The sequence below is a fragment of the Polypterus senegalus genome, chromosome 3 (genome assembly GCF_016835505.1).
Source record: "Polypterus senegalus isolate Bchr_013 chromosome 3, ASM1683550v1, whole genome shotgun sequence".
NCBI classification, from domain to species: Eukaryota; Metazoa; Chordata; class Cladistia; order Polypteriformes; family Polypteridae; genus Polypterus; species Polypterus senegalus.
The window spans coordinates 234,274,129-234,291,042 of NC_053156.1; the positions used below are offsets into that span (position 1 = coordinate 234,274,129).

Consider the following 16,914-nt stretch of genomic DNA (forward strand, 5'->3'; position numbering starts at 1 on the left):
TGCATAGTGTGGATGTCGGCAGCACTCTGTTCGTTACAGATAAATGCTTATATAATGACACATATGAGCAAATTACAAGTCACTTTGCTCTTATATATGAGAAATTTCGCCTTGCAGCCCCCTTGACTCACGCTTATAAATCACAGGTATTCTGTGAACTACATTTGATGAAGTACTGATACAGTTTTGATTCTTTTTTTTAATGTAAATTAATCCATTTATAAACCCTCATCAGGAGATTAACGATCACTTACAATATGCAGATTTGTGATACTTGGTTAATTGCGGTCAGAAAGCCATGTGTTTTTTAGTTTTTGCGGATCATTCAAGAGTTACCAGCAACACTGGGGCTACTATGAAGAAAACCTTATTAAGCTCTGATATTGTATCATCATTGATTCTATTTCAAGTCAATGGTTATTGGTTTATTCAATAGTTGTGAGCATTGTGCCGATCATTAAAGCAGATTTTGTAGCAGCTAGGCATACAATGAAACTGTTCATTTTATAAGGAAGACTGTTAACTTAGAACGTAAAAGCAAGAGAGTTACAAACAGTAAAGAAAACATAACATTAGATGGAAATGTAGTTTCAAGGCCGAGTTTTAGTCTTACAGTAACAGTAAAATATGCAAAATTATTAATATTACATGTATTGCTGGGGCATTGAGCTTATTCAGTTCTCACATGAAGTGCAAGAATAATCAGAGTATCTAGTATTAACTCCATACAGGCCAATGCCTTCTACAGTTGTAACTAAAAATCAAGGCAAGCTTCAAGCCAAATACCTATATCTATACATTTACCAGATCCTAGTCTAAAATGGTAAAAAAATTAGCTGTTCTATAAATTTATTCTAAAATAAAACTTACTTAGTGTTTCAAAATGCCTGTGTTGGACATACATTTATGTGACTCAGTTCATAATAAAAGCATAAGGAAAATCTCACTGTTCATATGTAATGCGTTAACACTAGGATTACCAAAGCATATGGAAAAATTCGTAGATCTGTCCCACCTTAAATCCTTTCACACCTCTCCACCAGCGTCTTTTGTCCTGTAAATGTATCGATAAGCAGCAAGCAGCCTACTATCACATTCCCCCAGCGCCGCACAGTTTTCTCAGCTCAAGTCTGTTTACCTGCGTGTCAGTTGCTTAGAGTTGTATAGAGTGAGAAGTCAAACAAAATGACACCTTTTATGAATACTATATTGATATTTGGAACACATGCATTTCATGTGTGTTCCGTGTCTACAACAATCTATGTAAACACATAAAACAGAAACCTTAGTTCATGTTTTAGTAATAATTGACAAAATGTAGACATGAAGTGTATAATATTTGAAGCCTCAAGTCCAAATATCAAATAAACACTTTCACAAAAGGTACAAATATAACAGAACAAGTGCGCTTCCATTCAAGAATATAAATTGCAGAAAAAAAACCCGCATTGGGTGCAACATTCACACACCTTTTATACAACCGCTTCAGTGGTGCAACGGTATCAGCTGTTGACTGGTAATCAAAACTTCACGGGTTCAATCCCGGACAAGTCCATTTTGAGTAGTGAGCTGCTCTTATTACTATTTTAGAATAAAAAAATAAATTTCTTTTGAGTCTGTAACAGCCGGTGTAAATTTATGATACATGTAAAGGTTAGCTTTGTTTTTTTTTATTCAGTTTTATTCTCTCAGTCACATTCACGATCCCACCTACCATAAAAACTGACACTGCTGTTTTCTCATAAAGACACGCTATAACAGAGATGAACTCAGAAGATGACGACGGTTCTAAATCAGAGAAAAAATGCACGTCACACTTTTGCCATCGCCGTACTTTGAATATGTTCACGGGAAGCTCTGCAGTCTACTTGTGACTTTATGCTGTAGGAAAATAAGTAAATAAGTCAAAGTAAATAACATTCGATCTGGCTCTTATATGCAAAGTACAGCGATGGCAGCTTCCACCTTCAGCTATAGACTCTTCAGTATATGAACGACTCTCCACACTAGTGTTTTGATCTGGACGGTGCATGTGCCCAAAAAAGAAGTCTGACTGCACTTTTGCACCATTGCTCGCGTACTGCACTTTTCGTGACATTACACATGTATTTTTTGAGTATGCCCGTGTCGATCAAACACAGGAAGCTCTGAAGCCTACTTGTGACTTTATGCTGTAGGAAGTAAGTAAATAAATCAAGGTAAATAACATTTGATCTGAGCTTTTATGTAAGTAACACATAAATGTTAATGTTTTGGGCACATGCACCATCCAGATCTAAACACTAGTGCAGGTTGACTTTGTATATAAGAGCCAGATGGACTATTATTTACCTATTTACCTTGATTTATTTACTTATTATCCTAAAGCGTAAAAATGGAAATTTGAAAGTCAAGTTCATACAAAATGAAAAAGATTTAGATTCTGATACTATGAATACTTGGCAGCCATTGTTGGAGCTGAAATTTAAATGAGCATTTAAATGACAAATGAGGCATCTATAATGATTTTAACAACAATTAAAAAAATCAAAAAGCTTGTATATGTTGTTCTTGTAGAAAATCAACAATTATTCTATTCTAAGGTGACAAATGGACTTTATCTATGTATGAGCAAGATCAAGAGTCATATTAAACTGATCGGTCAGCCACTGGTGATGTCATAATCTACTGAACAGTTTTCTTAAGATTGCCAATAAAATCTGAAATAAAGATACTCTTAAAGAGATGTTTGTGTGTGAATATTTTGGTTTAGTTTGCCTGTAATGGCTTCCCATACAAAAACGTTCTGTTTTGTGTTATGGTAAAAGTTTAAAAACATAATTGCATTTTCCCATCTCACTTCCTTCATAATAAATCAGTCTCCATGCTTTGATCCTGCACAATATCTATTTAGTTAGGACTCGTTTAAAGGACCTAAATTCACATGAGGCAAAGGGTATGGTTTATAGAGAATGATTTAACAATCATGGTCAACTTGATTTATCTTACTGTGTGCACATACTAAACTTATTCTGTGAAATGTTCTTTTCAGTAACTAAAAAGTAAATACTATGAAACCTTGCCTTTTGGTTGAAGATTCATTTGGTGGTTTAGAAATCTTTTAAAATTGCCTTTTTTGTGCTCTTTTCATGGTGCCTCCAATAAGAGGTCAGACTTTGCTTTATTTTACGTGTGTGTATCTTGAACTTGACTGAACTTAGCTGCACTACTCATTAATTGGAAACTGTATGTTATATGTTCTCATACCATTCAGATATGTGTATTTTGTGATTTCATTGTGTTTGTTACATTTTAGTTGTTATGCTAATGATGCTAATGAAAATTAATATGTTCAAAAATCCAAATAACAATACAAAGCAATCATCATTTTAATTAGTGAATGGATTAATGAGCAAGAGCAAAAACAAAAACCAGCAGATACTTTACCTCATCAGACACCTCAGCAAGAATACAGTAAATGAAAAATGAATGAAACCTGGAAATGATGTGTTACAGGCAAGAATACACACACTATTTTTGTCTTTAAGATTTGCTCCATATTTCTGTCTTACTGAATGTTTATCCAGTGCAAGAAAAAAAATAACGCTTACTCTCCCACATACAGAACCTGTATAGGTTAAGAGGAGTTGTCATTTGCGCACTACTATTATTTGGAAGAGGTTTGGTCAATAAGCAGAATGCAGAGACTGATGTCCTCTATAAATCAACCAAACAAAAATTACTATGTGGATTGAGACAGAAAGTCTGCTAATTTACTATATTACTACACTCTGCCCCTACTACTACTACTACTACTACTGCTGCTACTGTTTTGTACTTTCCTTCTGATACCTTTTTGAAAAATAGACATGATGCCATAGAATAACAAACTGTCAGTTATGCTTTCACCAAACAGAAGACTGAGTAAGGATATGTGCACGCATGTGTTTAATGCTGAACTGTGACTTGTATTAAAAGGGGAATAGTTGCACATTATTTAGCCTTGTTGCACTGAATACATTATGCACCAGCTAGTAATAATACATCTTTAAATAGCACTGGGAAGCTGGAGTACTGCATAATCCATTTATCTGTGTCATTGCTGCCTTGGGGGATTTTCCGTCACCAGGTAACCTAGAAACAAAGGAGCTGGCACAGAAGGCACTTGAGCACACGAGTGCTCTGGCAGTATAAAGATTGGCTGGCTGTCTGCCAGGGTTGCAGCTCCTCTATCAATAATACAAAAACTGACAATCTTTACTAGATCTATACTTGCCAATAATTATTTGTTTAAACAGAACAAGAAAAATCTGTTTGATCACAATATTTTGCAATTTAAATTATGGTGAAATAGACATTTTTGCTGTCAGCTGTTATTTCACAAGCATCAGGTTATCGAAGATTTTTACCTTTCAACTTTTCATTACAGCGATGAATTTATAAAAGTGACACAACTGTTATTAAGCTATTTTTTCTGTGACCATGCTTATGCTATAGACTTTCATGTTTTAGACAGAGAAACTGTCGCACCTACGTAATGCTTTTTTCTTGTTCTTGCACATTTGTACCCTCCTGATATTACAACCTACAACTTCTAGTTCACATTTAAGCAATACTAGTAGTATCAAAGATTTTATTGGTCAAGTATTACTTAATTTAGTCAATATCTACCCATCATCAAACTTACTTTATCAACTGGAAGGTCAGGTCTGCAGTGTCCAGAGTCCAGCATCGAGGCCCAGCCAGGAAACAGACTCAGTTGAGTCATCAGCACATCGCAGGACATACATATGCACACTCCGATATTCATTAATAAAAGGTCAATTTAGAGTTACCAATTGATGTGATCCTCTTTGGAAAATTGGAAAAATAACTAGAGAACCAGAAGAAAAATCCATGCAGGGAGCATTCAACAATCTGAATAAATGCACATAGTGTATTTTACTGCATTCTCAACATTTACTATTATTCTTCTTTTGAGAGAATAAAACCAGATTTCCCCTGAAGCTATACACACATGAAACAGTTTATTGCTAAAAAGGGCAATTGATTACATGTGGCAAAGGACAAAGCTAGATGGGTTTCTGTTATATCAATGACAAGATTTCTTCTTTGTTTTTTGCCTTACACCACATTTAAAAACAACATTGGAATCTGAAAGTTCAAGCTGCAAACTGAAAAATGGAAAGACACAACCTGAAGATTAAAGATGGTGTGAATGGCTGTTAAACAAAATATTATAGACAAAAATTTCAGTTTATTTTTTCATATATAAATGCAGGCTCGTGTGGTGGTTTAGTGGTTAAAACTTATCTCAAAGATCCATGGAGCTCAGTCTGTGGAGAGTTTGCATGTTCTACATGTTAAAGTGTAGCCATACTCCATGAATTCCAATATCCTCTTACATGGCTAAGACTGACATGTTAAATTGACTGTGAACTCTAAACTGATCTTGGATCAGTTATTTTGACTGTAGGTATAAGAATGTGCCCTTTGAGAAACTATGCTAGACTAAGAATGATATATATATATACAGTTGTATTTAGTACCAATAAATGGATTACTACTTTATATTTAAAATATTCAAGTCAAAAATATTTTACAGTTATTTACTTTCTGTTTGCCTTTAAGGATAATGAATTAAAATAAATATTAATATTTTCTTTAAATCAAATACTCATTGATTCTCCATATACACAGTCAAATGTGTTTCATATCTGTCATAAGAGGGTAAACGATATGTTCATTAATGCTTGTATTAACATAATTACAGCTTGTAATGAATAAATAACCTTCATTTTCACATAAGCAGAGAAAGACAATCATTTGCAGTTTATTCACAATTCACTGCTCAAAAAATAAGTGAGTACTATATCTTTTTCTTTACAATAATTGAACTACTTGTTTTGTTCAATAAGATTGAACGTTTCCTGTTTTAACTATCAAATCCATATAACTCATATTACTATGAAGACATCAGAGATGAATCTGAAGATGAATATTATCATCATATTGAAAGATAAACAATAACAAGCACTATCAGCATCACTGCATTAGGAATGAACAGATCTTTATACTGAAAACCACTTAAGGCCTATCACTATATTTGTTGGTCTGTCTAATAGATGGCTGCTGTAAATCAATATAATTCCAGTCCAAACAAAAAATTGGACAATATTGTTTATATATAACTATATATTGTCACACACGCAAGCTTAGGTGTCAGCCAAAGGGCGAGAAAAACAGGAGAAAAGGGTTGGTAATAAGTGTTAATGGCATTCTCTTTTTTCTACAGACCTACGGAAGAACACTTCCATTCTGTCCCAATGACCTCACTTCTGCCCCGATGACCTCACTTCCATCCAACCCTTGTGACCTCACATCCGCCAAACCCTGATGACCTCACTCCTGTCCAACACTGATGATGTCACTTCCGGTACCTGTCCTGATGACATCACTTCCGTCCTGATGGCTCTACCTCATACTTCCACCACCTTCCTATAAAAACCATCCACTAACTTATCTTTCTTGTCTTGTGTTGCTTACAGCAGTTTAAAACCAGTATCATACTATTTTGGCTACCCCAGACTTCACAATAGCCTTATTACAATTTATATATATATATACAGTATATATATATATATATATATATATATAGTTTTAAAAATATATGCTCAATGGACATTCTCAGCTTTAGGGAAAGTTGTGATTAGTTATTTTCTAGTCTGCACTATGAAATACAGCAGCTACCATATTTGGCTGAATCAGCTACTTCAGGCATTTGCAAAGGGGCCACATAAATTCTGTTGCTAAGCTGGTGATGGGTAAGTTGAGCTTTGATGCAGTCCTATTAGTTAGTATTGTGGGCTACCAAAGTGTAGAATGCACTTACACACCCACTGGATTCATTTCCTTTTGCACCACAGTGCAGCTTCTTTATTCTTCTGAAACTGTGACTTGCACAGAAGCATCAGGCACAAACAGAATAAAAAGACATTTCTAAGTGAAGCTCACCATGTACACCATCCACGTGCATTACGAGAAATGGTAATGAAAGTAGTATGTACTTGTGACTTCTGAATATTTTGACACATACAAAAAGCCATTTGATAAAACGCCAAGAAATCTACATCCTCACAAAAATCAAGTGAGTTAAGGGCTTAGTTTCAGCGTTCATATTTGGTCATATGTAAAAAAAAATATTTCTAAGATATGAAATGGGCTTCCTAGTTAAATTACAAAGCACCTTTCATTTTATCTTTGACTATTTCACACTCCAGCTAAAGACCTGATGGTGGTAGTCCATGGCACTGGACCATCACAAGTAGTACCTCCTCTGGAGTAAAAAACTAAGAGAATAATTTCTCTTTAGATTAAGATTAAGTCATAATAATGGGACTGTACTGAGTCACTGTTTTTGTAAAATGCATGCAGTTGAAGGTATTATATGCTTTAAATGTAGAGAAAGATAATAAATGCATTATATATTTGCTTACTTTTCAGACAATTAGCTTAAAGACACGGTTCTGTTGTCTTTGTAGGATACAGCAATAAATCAACTAAGCTAAACTGTACTCTTGGAGGATCACAGCCATATTTTACCTGGAAAGTAATACATCTTTACTACCAAATTCAGGGCTACTCAATTATATTTACCCCCCAGAACTTAACAATTGTTATATCAGTATGGTGTTATGTTAGCTATACCACAAATACACACATTATCAATGTCCCCTTTGGCTTAGGCATCAGCTACTTTTATCAGTGCAATCATATAATGGTTCTTGTGAGACTCAGTGCTGAACTAGTGTCGAATTGGACATCCATTCAGCTGAAAATAAGTTGGTTAGATGCTGAGATAACTACATTTAATATTGACTATTGAAATATGTCTTACTTCTATAAGAAATGCAGATTTTTAACTGATATTTTTCCCTGTACTGTCCTTTCATGAGTGTCTTTCATTAAAGTTGAATGAAAACTATTTTTTGTATAAGACAACTTATATATAATATAATATATTAATATTAATAAATTAATATTTAAATTTTCCAGTCCACATTTCAAAAAAGAATAATAAGTTTTATAATATTAAGACAACACCTCAATTCTAGACAACACAAATGATTCTGGATCATTGGGAATTGATTTGCTACCAAGCAATATGCATGTAGTTAACTGAAAAATAAACAAAAAATAATAAATGACAGGAGCAGACATGAATCAATACTTACATCCCTTAACTTCCTGTGGTTTTTTGGTTAACACATGATAGACTTTACTCAGACTTCTAAATAAAGCCCATAGACACTGATCCCAAAGGCAATTTATGCTTTTGCAGCAGCAGAGGAGTAGTAACTGTGCTGAGAATTAATTTCCCCCAAGGATATGAAAGAATGAAACACAGTGTGTCCTTGATTAGAGATAATTTTTGGGTCAAATGTCAATTATTTGTGAAAGTTTTGAGAATGAATTGAATGCCCTTGATCTTTCTTTCCATAATTCCTTGGATACTTCACATATGTTGAATGCCTTTTTTCATATACACTTTTGCATATCATTGTCCTCCCCCCAATATCATACTAAAATATAAAAATTCTTGGCACTTTACAGTTACATAGATACATCTATTCATTCATCTACATTAAAACAGTATGGGAGTCTAAATTCAAGGATGGCAAATCAGGAACAAATCCAAAGAGGTCACCAGTCTATTTTACAAGGTACAATAGTGCACTTAATAGTGTAACCCACATTATACTTATATTCAGTCAACTGAAAGTTTCAAAGAAGCCCAGCCTGTTCATTTGTGGGATATACGAAGAAACCGGAGCACACAGGAAAACCCAAACAGACGTTTACTGAGTCAGAATTTCAAGTCTGCTGGAGCTGTGGAGCTGGGCCAGTTCCTTGTTCTACTTCAATATATTTCAAGGTCCATAAAGTACAATTTATAATTTTCCTTGCTGTCTAATCCTATGCACTGATCTCTGGGTCCTCTTAAGTTTTTTTTTTTTTATTTCTGTAGTATGAAAAGTGTCCTGCAAGGGGGCATTACCATGTGCCAAGATAAATTGTGCTATATAAACAACAGCAAAAAAAAAGGATCTGAATTACCCTAGACTGCATGGATCTACTTGTACAAATTCTGCCTTTAAAAGCCTGTGCCACAATAAAACATATTATGCACCCCAAATACAAAAATCTTTCCATTATATGGTTTAGAAGGAAGTACTGTAGCATCAAAACTCAGACCGCCAGGTTCTCAAACAAATTTTACACCCAACTATGAATGTAGAACTGCCTTCTATTTAGGACACATAAAACACTCACCTCATTAGATAGGCAAGCAGTGTAATTAAAGATTTCAATCATTCTGCAAAGCCACTTTCTCCATCCTAGTTTGTGGTAAATTTTGCGGGCCAATGGCAATTACACCAGTAAATTCAGGGACCTTTTCTTCTCACTGTTATGTATTAACTTAAGGTTATGTGCATTTTATGCTCGTTGTTGTTTTTGGTAAATTTGAGTTATTACTATATTTTTCATGTATTATTGTGATTACTGAAGGTGGGTTTTAATATGCTGTAATTGTGTACTGTCACTTCTCACTTTCTACTCCATATGTTCTGTTTGTGTCACCCACAGAAATTAAACTCATACACTTCGCTTGTATAACTGATTTTATGTTAACTGTTCTTATGTTATTATCTGCAATATGGAAAGCTAGTGTGTATATGAAATAATGTGGGCAAATCCACATAGATCACGTATCTTATTGATTTAATATTTACTACTTTGTATTGCTGGAAAATGTCTGAAAAAAAAATTAGATCAGAATGAGATGATAATTATTGTCTTTACTCTTAAATGAACAATACTACTTTCACTATCTTTATTCTGGTTTATTCTCTCTTCTTTATACTACTTGCTATATTAAATTATACCTTAAGTCTAACATGAACTGGTTCTGGTTGCATTTATAATTGTGGTGTTCTTGTTCCCTTGCTCACAGAGTACTGTATATTTTTTGTTATTTTACTTTGACTCATGACACTTATACAAGAACAGAATTTCCATCTATCCATAACCAACCCGCAATATCCTAACTACAGGGTCATAGGGGTCTGCTGGAGCCAATCCCTGCCAACACAGGGCACAAGGCAGGAAACAAGCCCCGGGCAGGGCGCCAGCCCTGCGCAGAACAGAATTTGCAAGTCAAAAAATAACTTACAAAACAAAACTAAACATAAATTCAGTTCCTTAAAGCTTTTTAAATGTATTCCTCATTTTTTAACGTTCTCCCCTTTTCCTTGTTTCACATGTAGACTCACAGCTTAGAGAATCTTTTCCATTTTAAATAATTTTCTAACCCATTTAATCCAGACCAGGGTCACATCAATTGCTTTTTATTAGATTGCTGTAATAAAATGTTAATCATCATATTTTGTTATGAAGAACATTTAGCGGTTAATTTTTAGGGTTACATTTATGGGCTTAAATTTAGAAGTTATATAAGGAATTGTGCAGATTTTGGCACCGTTAGAAAAGCATTTATATGTGATCCCAAAAGCATAAAATAAACCAAAATGAAAAAGGAAACAAATCAAACAATAGCAGCAATCAAGACAATAAGAATAAAACAGCTTTTAACTTTCTGATTTCCTTGGTTTTTGTGTTAAACACAAAATAAACATGTCAGTCAAAATGATTTGATTGGTTTACAGTATTTCTACTTATCAACTTACTTTACAAAAACATAAATATCCCTTTGAAGAATACAGGATGAAAAACTACACGATGGAGTACAAAACCAGGACATTTTAAAATATGTCCATCTTAGGAGACTAATCCCAGGGGTACTTCTAGTGCTACATCAGCCCCTCAGAATGTACTTCTGAGCCTACTTGGTTTCCGTAGAGACTACACAAACTACAGCTTCCCCACTGAGATCTGTCTATTTATATTACAGTGTTAAGTGATAACAAGATCCTCATTAAAATGATAATTTAAATCAATCCTATTCTGGTTCAAAAGAAAAAAAAACAACATGATAAACTGATTATGATAATTTTGATAAAAAACAATTCCATTTTCAAAACTGAAGAAGGAATTATGCAGTAAATCAACCACCTTAAACTCACCATTAGCTGTTTGCGTTTCCTTCCGGGTCGGCCTACTTTCCTTCCCATTACACTGTTTGTTGGCTTCTCATCATTACTCTTTTCTTCCAAATGATCTTCACTCTATTTTTAAAAAATCATGCAAATCAATCAATAGGTTATCCTTATACAAAACATTTTCCTTGGCACATAAATTGGCACATCTTCAAGATCCAGCACATGTCAAGTCAAGTTCACCAGGCTGGTAAATTCTACACATAATTCTATAAAAGCAGGCCCTTCTTCACATATAATAAGATTATATTTCATGTAAGAAAATGTATAAAAATTTCATTTTGTATAAAAGTTTAATCGGAATTTATTTCAAAGGATGAAAAGGCCATATCAGTTTATGGACAGTGATTTTTGGTAAGTACTGTACTTCTATATTTTGTTTTCCATTTTCTCACCAAATGTCACTCTTTGTAATTTGTAATGTTTGTATTAAGTATATGATTAACTTTAATAGACCTCATCTCTTCTCATGTCATATTTGAGAGTATATAACTTTGTCTTGATGAGGACTGTCTTGGTAGCACAATGAATAGAGCAGACTGAAGTTACCTAAACTTGGTAATGCTAACCTATTTCCTATTGTGCCATTTTCAGAGGTATCTATGTCAGCTGAGAGATATAATGTTTCCACTATGTTTTAAGTTTTACTTGGAGTCTCCTTCTTTTAGGAATTTTCCTGGTACACATCATGCAGTGTCCAATGAGAATCCTCACCAGATAACCAAACACCCATAAATCACTTAAAATTGATCTAGAACAAAAATACCATGACCGCAAAGTATGTGTGGTCTGTTTAATTTTCTACTCTTTCATGGAGAATTAGCCACACAGCTTTGCACAGTAACGTCACCTCAGCAGCATATGGTCTCAACAATCTTTATTCAACAACTATCCAAAATGATCTGACTATAGTGACATAAACTGACCTTTAAATCTCTAGTGTCACCAAATCTCTTCTCTCTGTGTCCAGGTAGCTAAGATCACAGTACTGCAGCTACTGGAGCAACTGATTGATCAATTTTATAATCCCAAATTACCATACTCCTGCACACAACTTTAAGTTATTTAAATGTATTCATGCGGGTCATGTGACACATTTATGTCATTGCTTCCAGTCTTATGGCACTGCACTATTCTTATTGTTCAAAGAGTCTGGTTATTGTGATTGATCTTTAGATATTCAAAAACATTTTATGGTGTTAATACTTAATGTGCTTTTCTTAATTCTTTATTTTTTAGAGTATTTCATTTGGTATTTAAGTTTAATAAACTTCCTGGATTTTGACCTTGGATGGTACCCCAAAGTCCAAAGTCCTGTTATACTCTGGCCTATATTTCAACTACCATTGTATGTGCCACCAGGTCTGCCAATGGTTCTCTGATCGTATGAGCCAGCTTAGTACCAAATGATATGTTGACAGCAAATCTCTCTTTAACCAGTACTATTAAATACACAGCTTCAGATTAGATAACACAAAGATGAAAAAAGAATTGCTTATTTACCTGAAGACCAAAAGTGCTCTTGTAACAAGTATGCTAATAAGCAGCCTTCTATAAGAATCTGAAATTTGCTGAAGATAACTCAACAACAACAGCAACATTTATTTATAAAGCACATTTTCATACAAATAATGTAGCTCAAAGTGATTTACATGATGAAGAATGAGAAAAAAGACAAAGTAAGAATTAAAATAAGACAAAACTCATTAACACAGAATAAAAGTAAGGTCTGATGGCCAGGGAGGACAGAAAAAACAAACAAAAAAAACTCCAGACGGCTGGAGAAAAAATAAAACCTGCAGGGGTTCCAGACCATGAGACCGCCCAGCCCCCTCTGGGAATTCTACCTAACATAAATGATCCATCCTCATTTTTTTAGGGTTCTCATGGAAGGACTTCTTGATGATGGTCATGTGGACTTGTGGTCTTTAATCCATCAATGTAGGAACATCATGGTGCTTTGATTAGGTGGTGGTGGCGTAGGTCACCACCACAGAAAACCAGGAAGAGAACAGAAGAGTGAGTAGGGGTTAGTATGGATTTTGGAGCCACCATGAATAGTTATGATAATTAATTGAATATACAGAGCATCAGGATTAAACAAAAATGAAGTTATGAGAAAGCCATGTTAAAGTAATGTGTTTTTAGCAGCTTTTTAAAGTGCTCCACTGTATTAGCCTGGTGAATTCCTATTGGCAGGCTATTCCAGATTTTAGGTGCATAACAGCAGAAGGCTGCCCCACCACGTCTTTTAAGTTTGCTCTTGGAATTCTAAGCAGACACTCATTTGAAGATCTAAGGTTACAATTTGGAATATAAGGTGTCAGACATTCCGATATATAAGGAGCGAGATTATTTAAGGCTTTGTAAACCATATGCAGTATTTTAAAGTCAATTCTGAATGACAAAGGTAACCAGTGTAGTGACATTAAAACTGGAGTGACGTGCTCGGATTTTCTTTTCCTAGTTAGGATTCTAGCAGCTACATTCTGCACTAGTTGCAAACGATTTATGTCTTTTTTGGGTAGTCCTGAAAGGAGTACGTTACAGTAATCTAGTCCAGGGGTTCTCAATCTCGGTCCTGGGGGCCCACTGTGGCTGCAGGCTTTTGTTCCAACCAGCCTCTGTTTTTAATTGGACTCCTGAGCTAATTAAGTGAACTGTTGTTTCCCAGATTCCCTGTTTTGGGAACAATATACAAACTAGAAAACTAAGTTTAGTATTAGTATTAAAATGTACTAAGCCATTATATGTATTTTTTTTCTTTTTAACAGTATTTTCATCTTGATTGTCATTCAACTTTTCTAGGTGTTCTAATTGTTTAATCCATTATTTACTACTTTGTGGGGCTGACGCTAAAGTAGTTGCAGCCTTTCACGATTGAGTGTTGTTTGCTTGGGTTTCTGCTCTGCTTGTTTTTAATTGTCATTATTAAGATTCAATGAAGGAGCAAACTGCACAGAGAAAGGGTGAAATATAATAAAAAGAGATTTAAGCATTTAAATCCATAGCAAAAAAGAAATATTTCTAAGTTTCTTATAAATGTAAAAATCATGCTGCTGTGCTTTTCTGAATGTAGAGTAAAAGATAAATAATACCAGCTAATTAAATGAGATCAGTGCTATCAGGTGTTGTCACTGATTAGGAATCTGGTTGGAACAAAAACCTGCAGCCACAGGGGTCCCCCACGAACGGCTTTGAGAGCCCCTGATCTAGTCAACTGAAAACAAAAGCATGAACTAGCATCTTTCAATGATATAAGAGGTCTAACTTTTGCTATATTTTTTACGTGAAATGCTGTTCTAGTTATATGATTAATATGCAATTTAAAATTCAGGTCACAGTCAACAGTTACCCCTAAATTCTTTACCTCCGTCTTGACTTTTAATCCTAATGCATAAAGTTTATTTCTAATAACTCAAGACTAAGATAGAAAATCAAAGCAATTCACTGCTTGAGATGAGGTTAATTAGGATGTTTTCCAGAGACATCTGCTTGAATGTCTACATCACTCTCCACATAAGCATCCCCAAGTAGGTAATAGAGAACCAGATACAGTACTGCAAATACTGAGTTTTAAGTATGGAAAATGGTTACTAGCTAAATACTCATAAAAAGCAATGTTCTCCTCTCTGCCACTCAAAGCCACAAGGAGGTGAACCTCTTGCCTTTCAGTCAATCTGTACAATTATGAACTACATAGCACATAGGCAGGAGGTTTTCAATATGCCCACACTAGTGCCAACTTCTCTTTAGATTAAGAGTAGGACCACCATGATTCAGAAGTCTGGTTACAGAAAAAACTTGTGTAGAGATGAATTTGACTACATGTCGCTTCCCTTCTTCTCCCCTTAAATTAATGTTCCGAACTTTATGAACCGTAAAAAATGATTTATTTTTGGTTGATCAGAATTACATTGTTCTGTCTTATGTGTATATAGTGATTGTTTTGGGGGTCAAGAAGCAAATATATATTGTCATGATGCACCCTTGTGGATCACCCTCAGAGTTTCTCTATTTTAAGTGATAGATAGATAGATAGATAGATAGATAGATAGATAGATAGATAGATAGATAGATAGATAGATAGATAGATAGTGCACCAGTCTGTCGCTGAAGCCGCTCCTCTGACTGGAGCTGATACTGTTCAGTGGATTCAGTGAATTCTCCATGATTGACAGGAGCCTGCTCAGCGCCCGTCGCTCTGCCATTGATGTCAAACTGTCCAGCTCCATGCCTACAATAGAGCCTGCCTTCCTCACCAGTTAGTCCAGGTGTGAGGTGTCTTTCATCTTTATGCTGCCTCCCCAGCACACCACCGCGTAGAAGAGGGCACTCGCCACAACCGTCTGATAGAACATCTGCAGCATCTTATTGCAGATGTTGAAGGACGCCAGTCTTCTAAGGAATTATAGTTGGCTCTGCCCTCTCTTGCACAGAGCATCAGTATTGGCAGTCCAGTCCTATCATCCATCTGCACTCCCAGGTATTTATAGGTCTGTACCCTCAGAACACAGTCGCCTCTGATAAGCACGGGGTCCAGGAGGGGCCTGGGTCTCCTAAAATCCACCACCAGCTCCTTGGTTTTGCTGGTGTTCAGGTGTAAGTGGTTTGAGTCGCACCATTTAACAAAGTCCTTGATTAGGTTCCTATACTCCTCCTCCTGCTCACTCCTGATGCAGCCCACGATAGCAGTATCATCAGCAAACTTTTGCACGTGGCAGGACTTCAAGTTGTATTGGTATTGATACCACCCTGGGTCAAGAGAGGATGCAGTCATTAATCATGTCCTCTCCTATTCCTTCCACAGCACCGAGAATATACCCTGTGAGGGTACCTGACCTGACCCTTGTGGTCTCCCACCTATAAGTCACATTGTCAATGGAAGGAGATGACACTGTGTGAACACAGCATGACACAGGATGGCGCTCCAGCATGATTGACCTTCTGTAAAACAACAAAGATATTTGTTTTTGGCTACTTTTAATTTATGATTCCCTTCACTGCCTCCACACCGTTGGGTATGTGCATTTTTCTTTATTTTCATTTACATGTAAATGGGGGCAACCGGGCTGGCGCCCCAATATTTATAGTTTCGGACATGTGATTCCTAATACGACCACAATATTCCTTTCTGAAGGTTTGGATAACATTATAAATGTGATATTTTTTATGAATTTCACTGTGTGTTGGGTTGTATTATTTGTGGGTGTATAAAAGGGCCTAGTCTTGGCCACTGGGCTTTATTTGTTTTTTTTTTGTACATTTGCTAATAAAGCAATAAGCACCTATTGCCACCATCACGTCTGTCTGTATGTCCGCAGGAAACAACTTGGCTTCCAGTGGACTGATTTTATTGAAATTTGGCATTATTATTCTTCAAGAAAATGTTTAAGGAAACTTTGATTTTCAATGAGATATTCAAACTGTACAAATTTTTGAAATTTCAAAATTTACTGTTGGAAAACATTGGTGAATTTTAATTTCCTCTATCTTAAACACTGAAATGTTCTATGCAACACCTTAAAAGGGTTACTTCAAATTATATATTCTGTATAATTTTCTCTTTTTAATTTCCACAAGCTACTCCAAAAAACAAAGTCACCTTATTTAAAATTAATGTAAGAGAAACAGAATCATGTAAAATATACATGCATACATAAGCATACAGTGGATAAATATGTACTCAGTACTTACAGTATATAAAGAACAACCTTGGCTGGAAGTGCTGCAAGAGGTCAAACTGGAAGTGATTCAC

General features: G+C 35.2%; 1 protein-coding gene across 6 annotated transcripts in view; it reads right to left on the bottom strand.

The window, feature by feature from the left end:
• dnmt3ab (DNA (cytosine-5-)-methyltransferase 3 alpha b) overlaps nt 1-16,914 on the bottom strand; it is a 592,789-nt gene that overhangs the window by 434,135 nt on the left and 141,740 nt on the right. For all 6 annotated transcript variants that reach the window (XM_039748778.1, XM_039748775.1, XM_039748773.1 and 3 more), the window contains one exon: nt 11,124-11,225. In XM_039748778.1, coding sequence (XP_039604712.1) covers nt 11,124-11,225 — 102 coding nt within the window. The remainder of the gene's footprint in view (nt 1-11,123; nt 11,226-16,914) is intronic.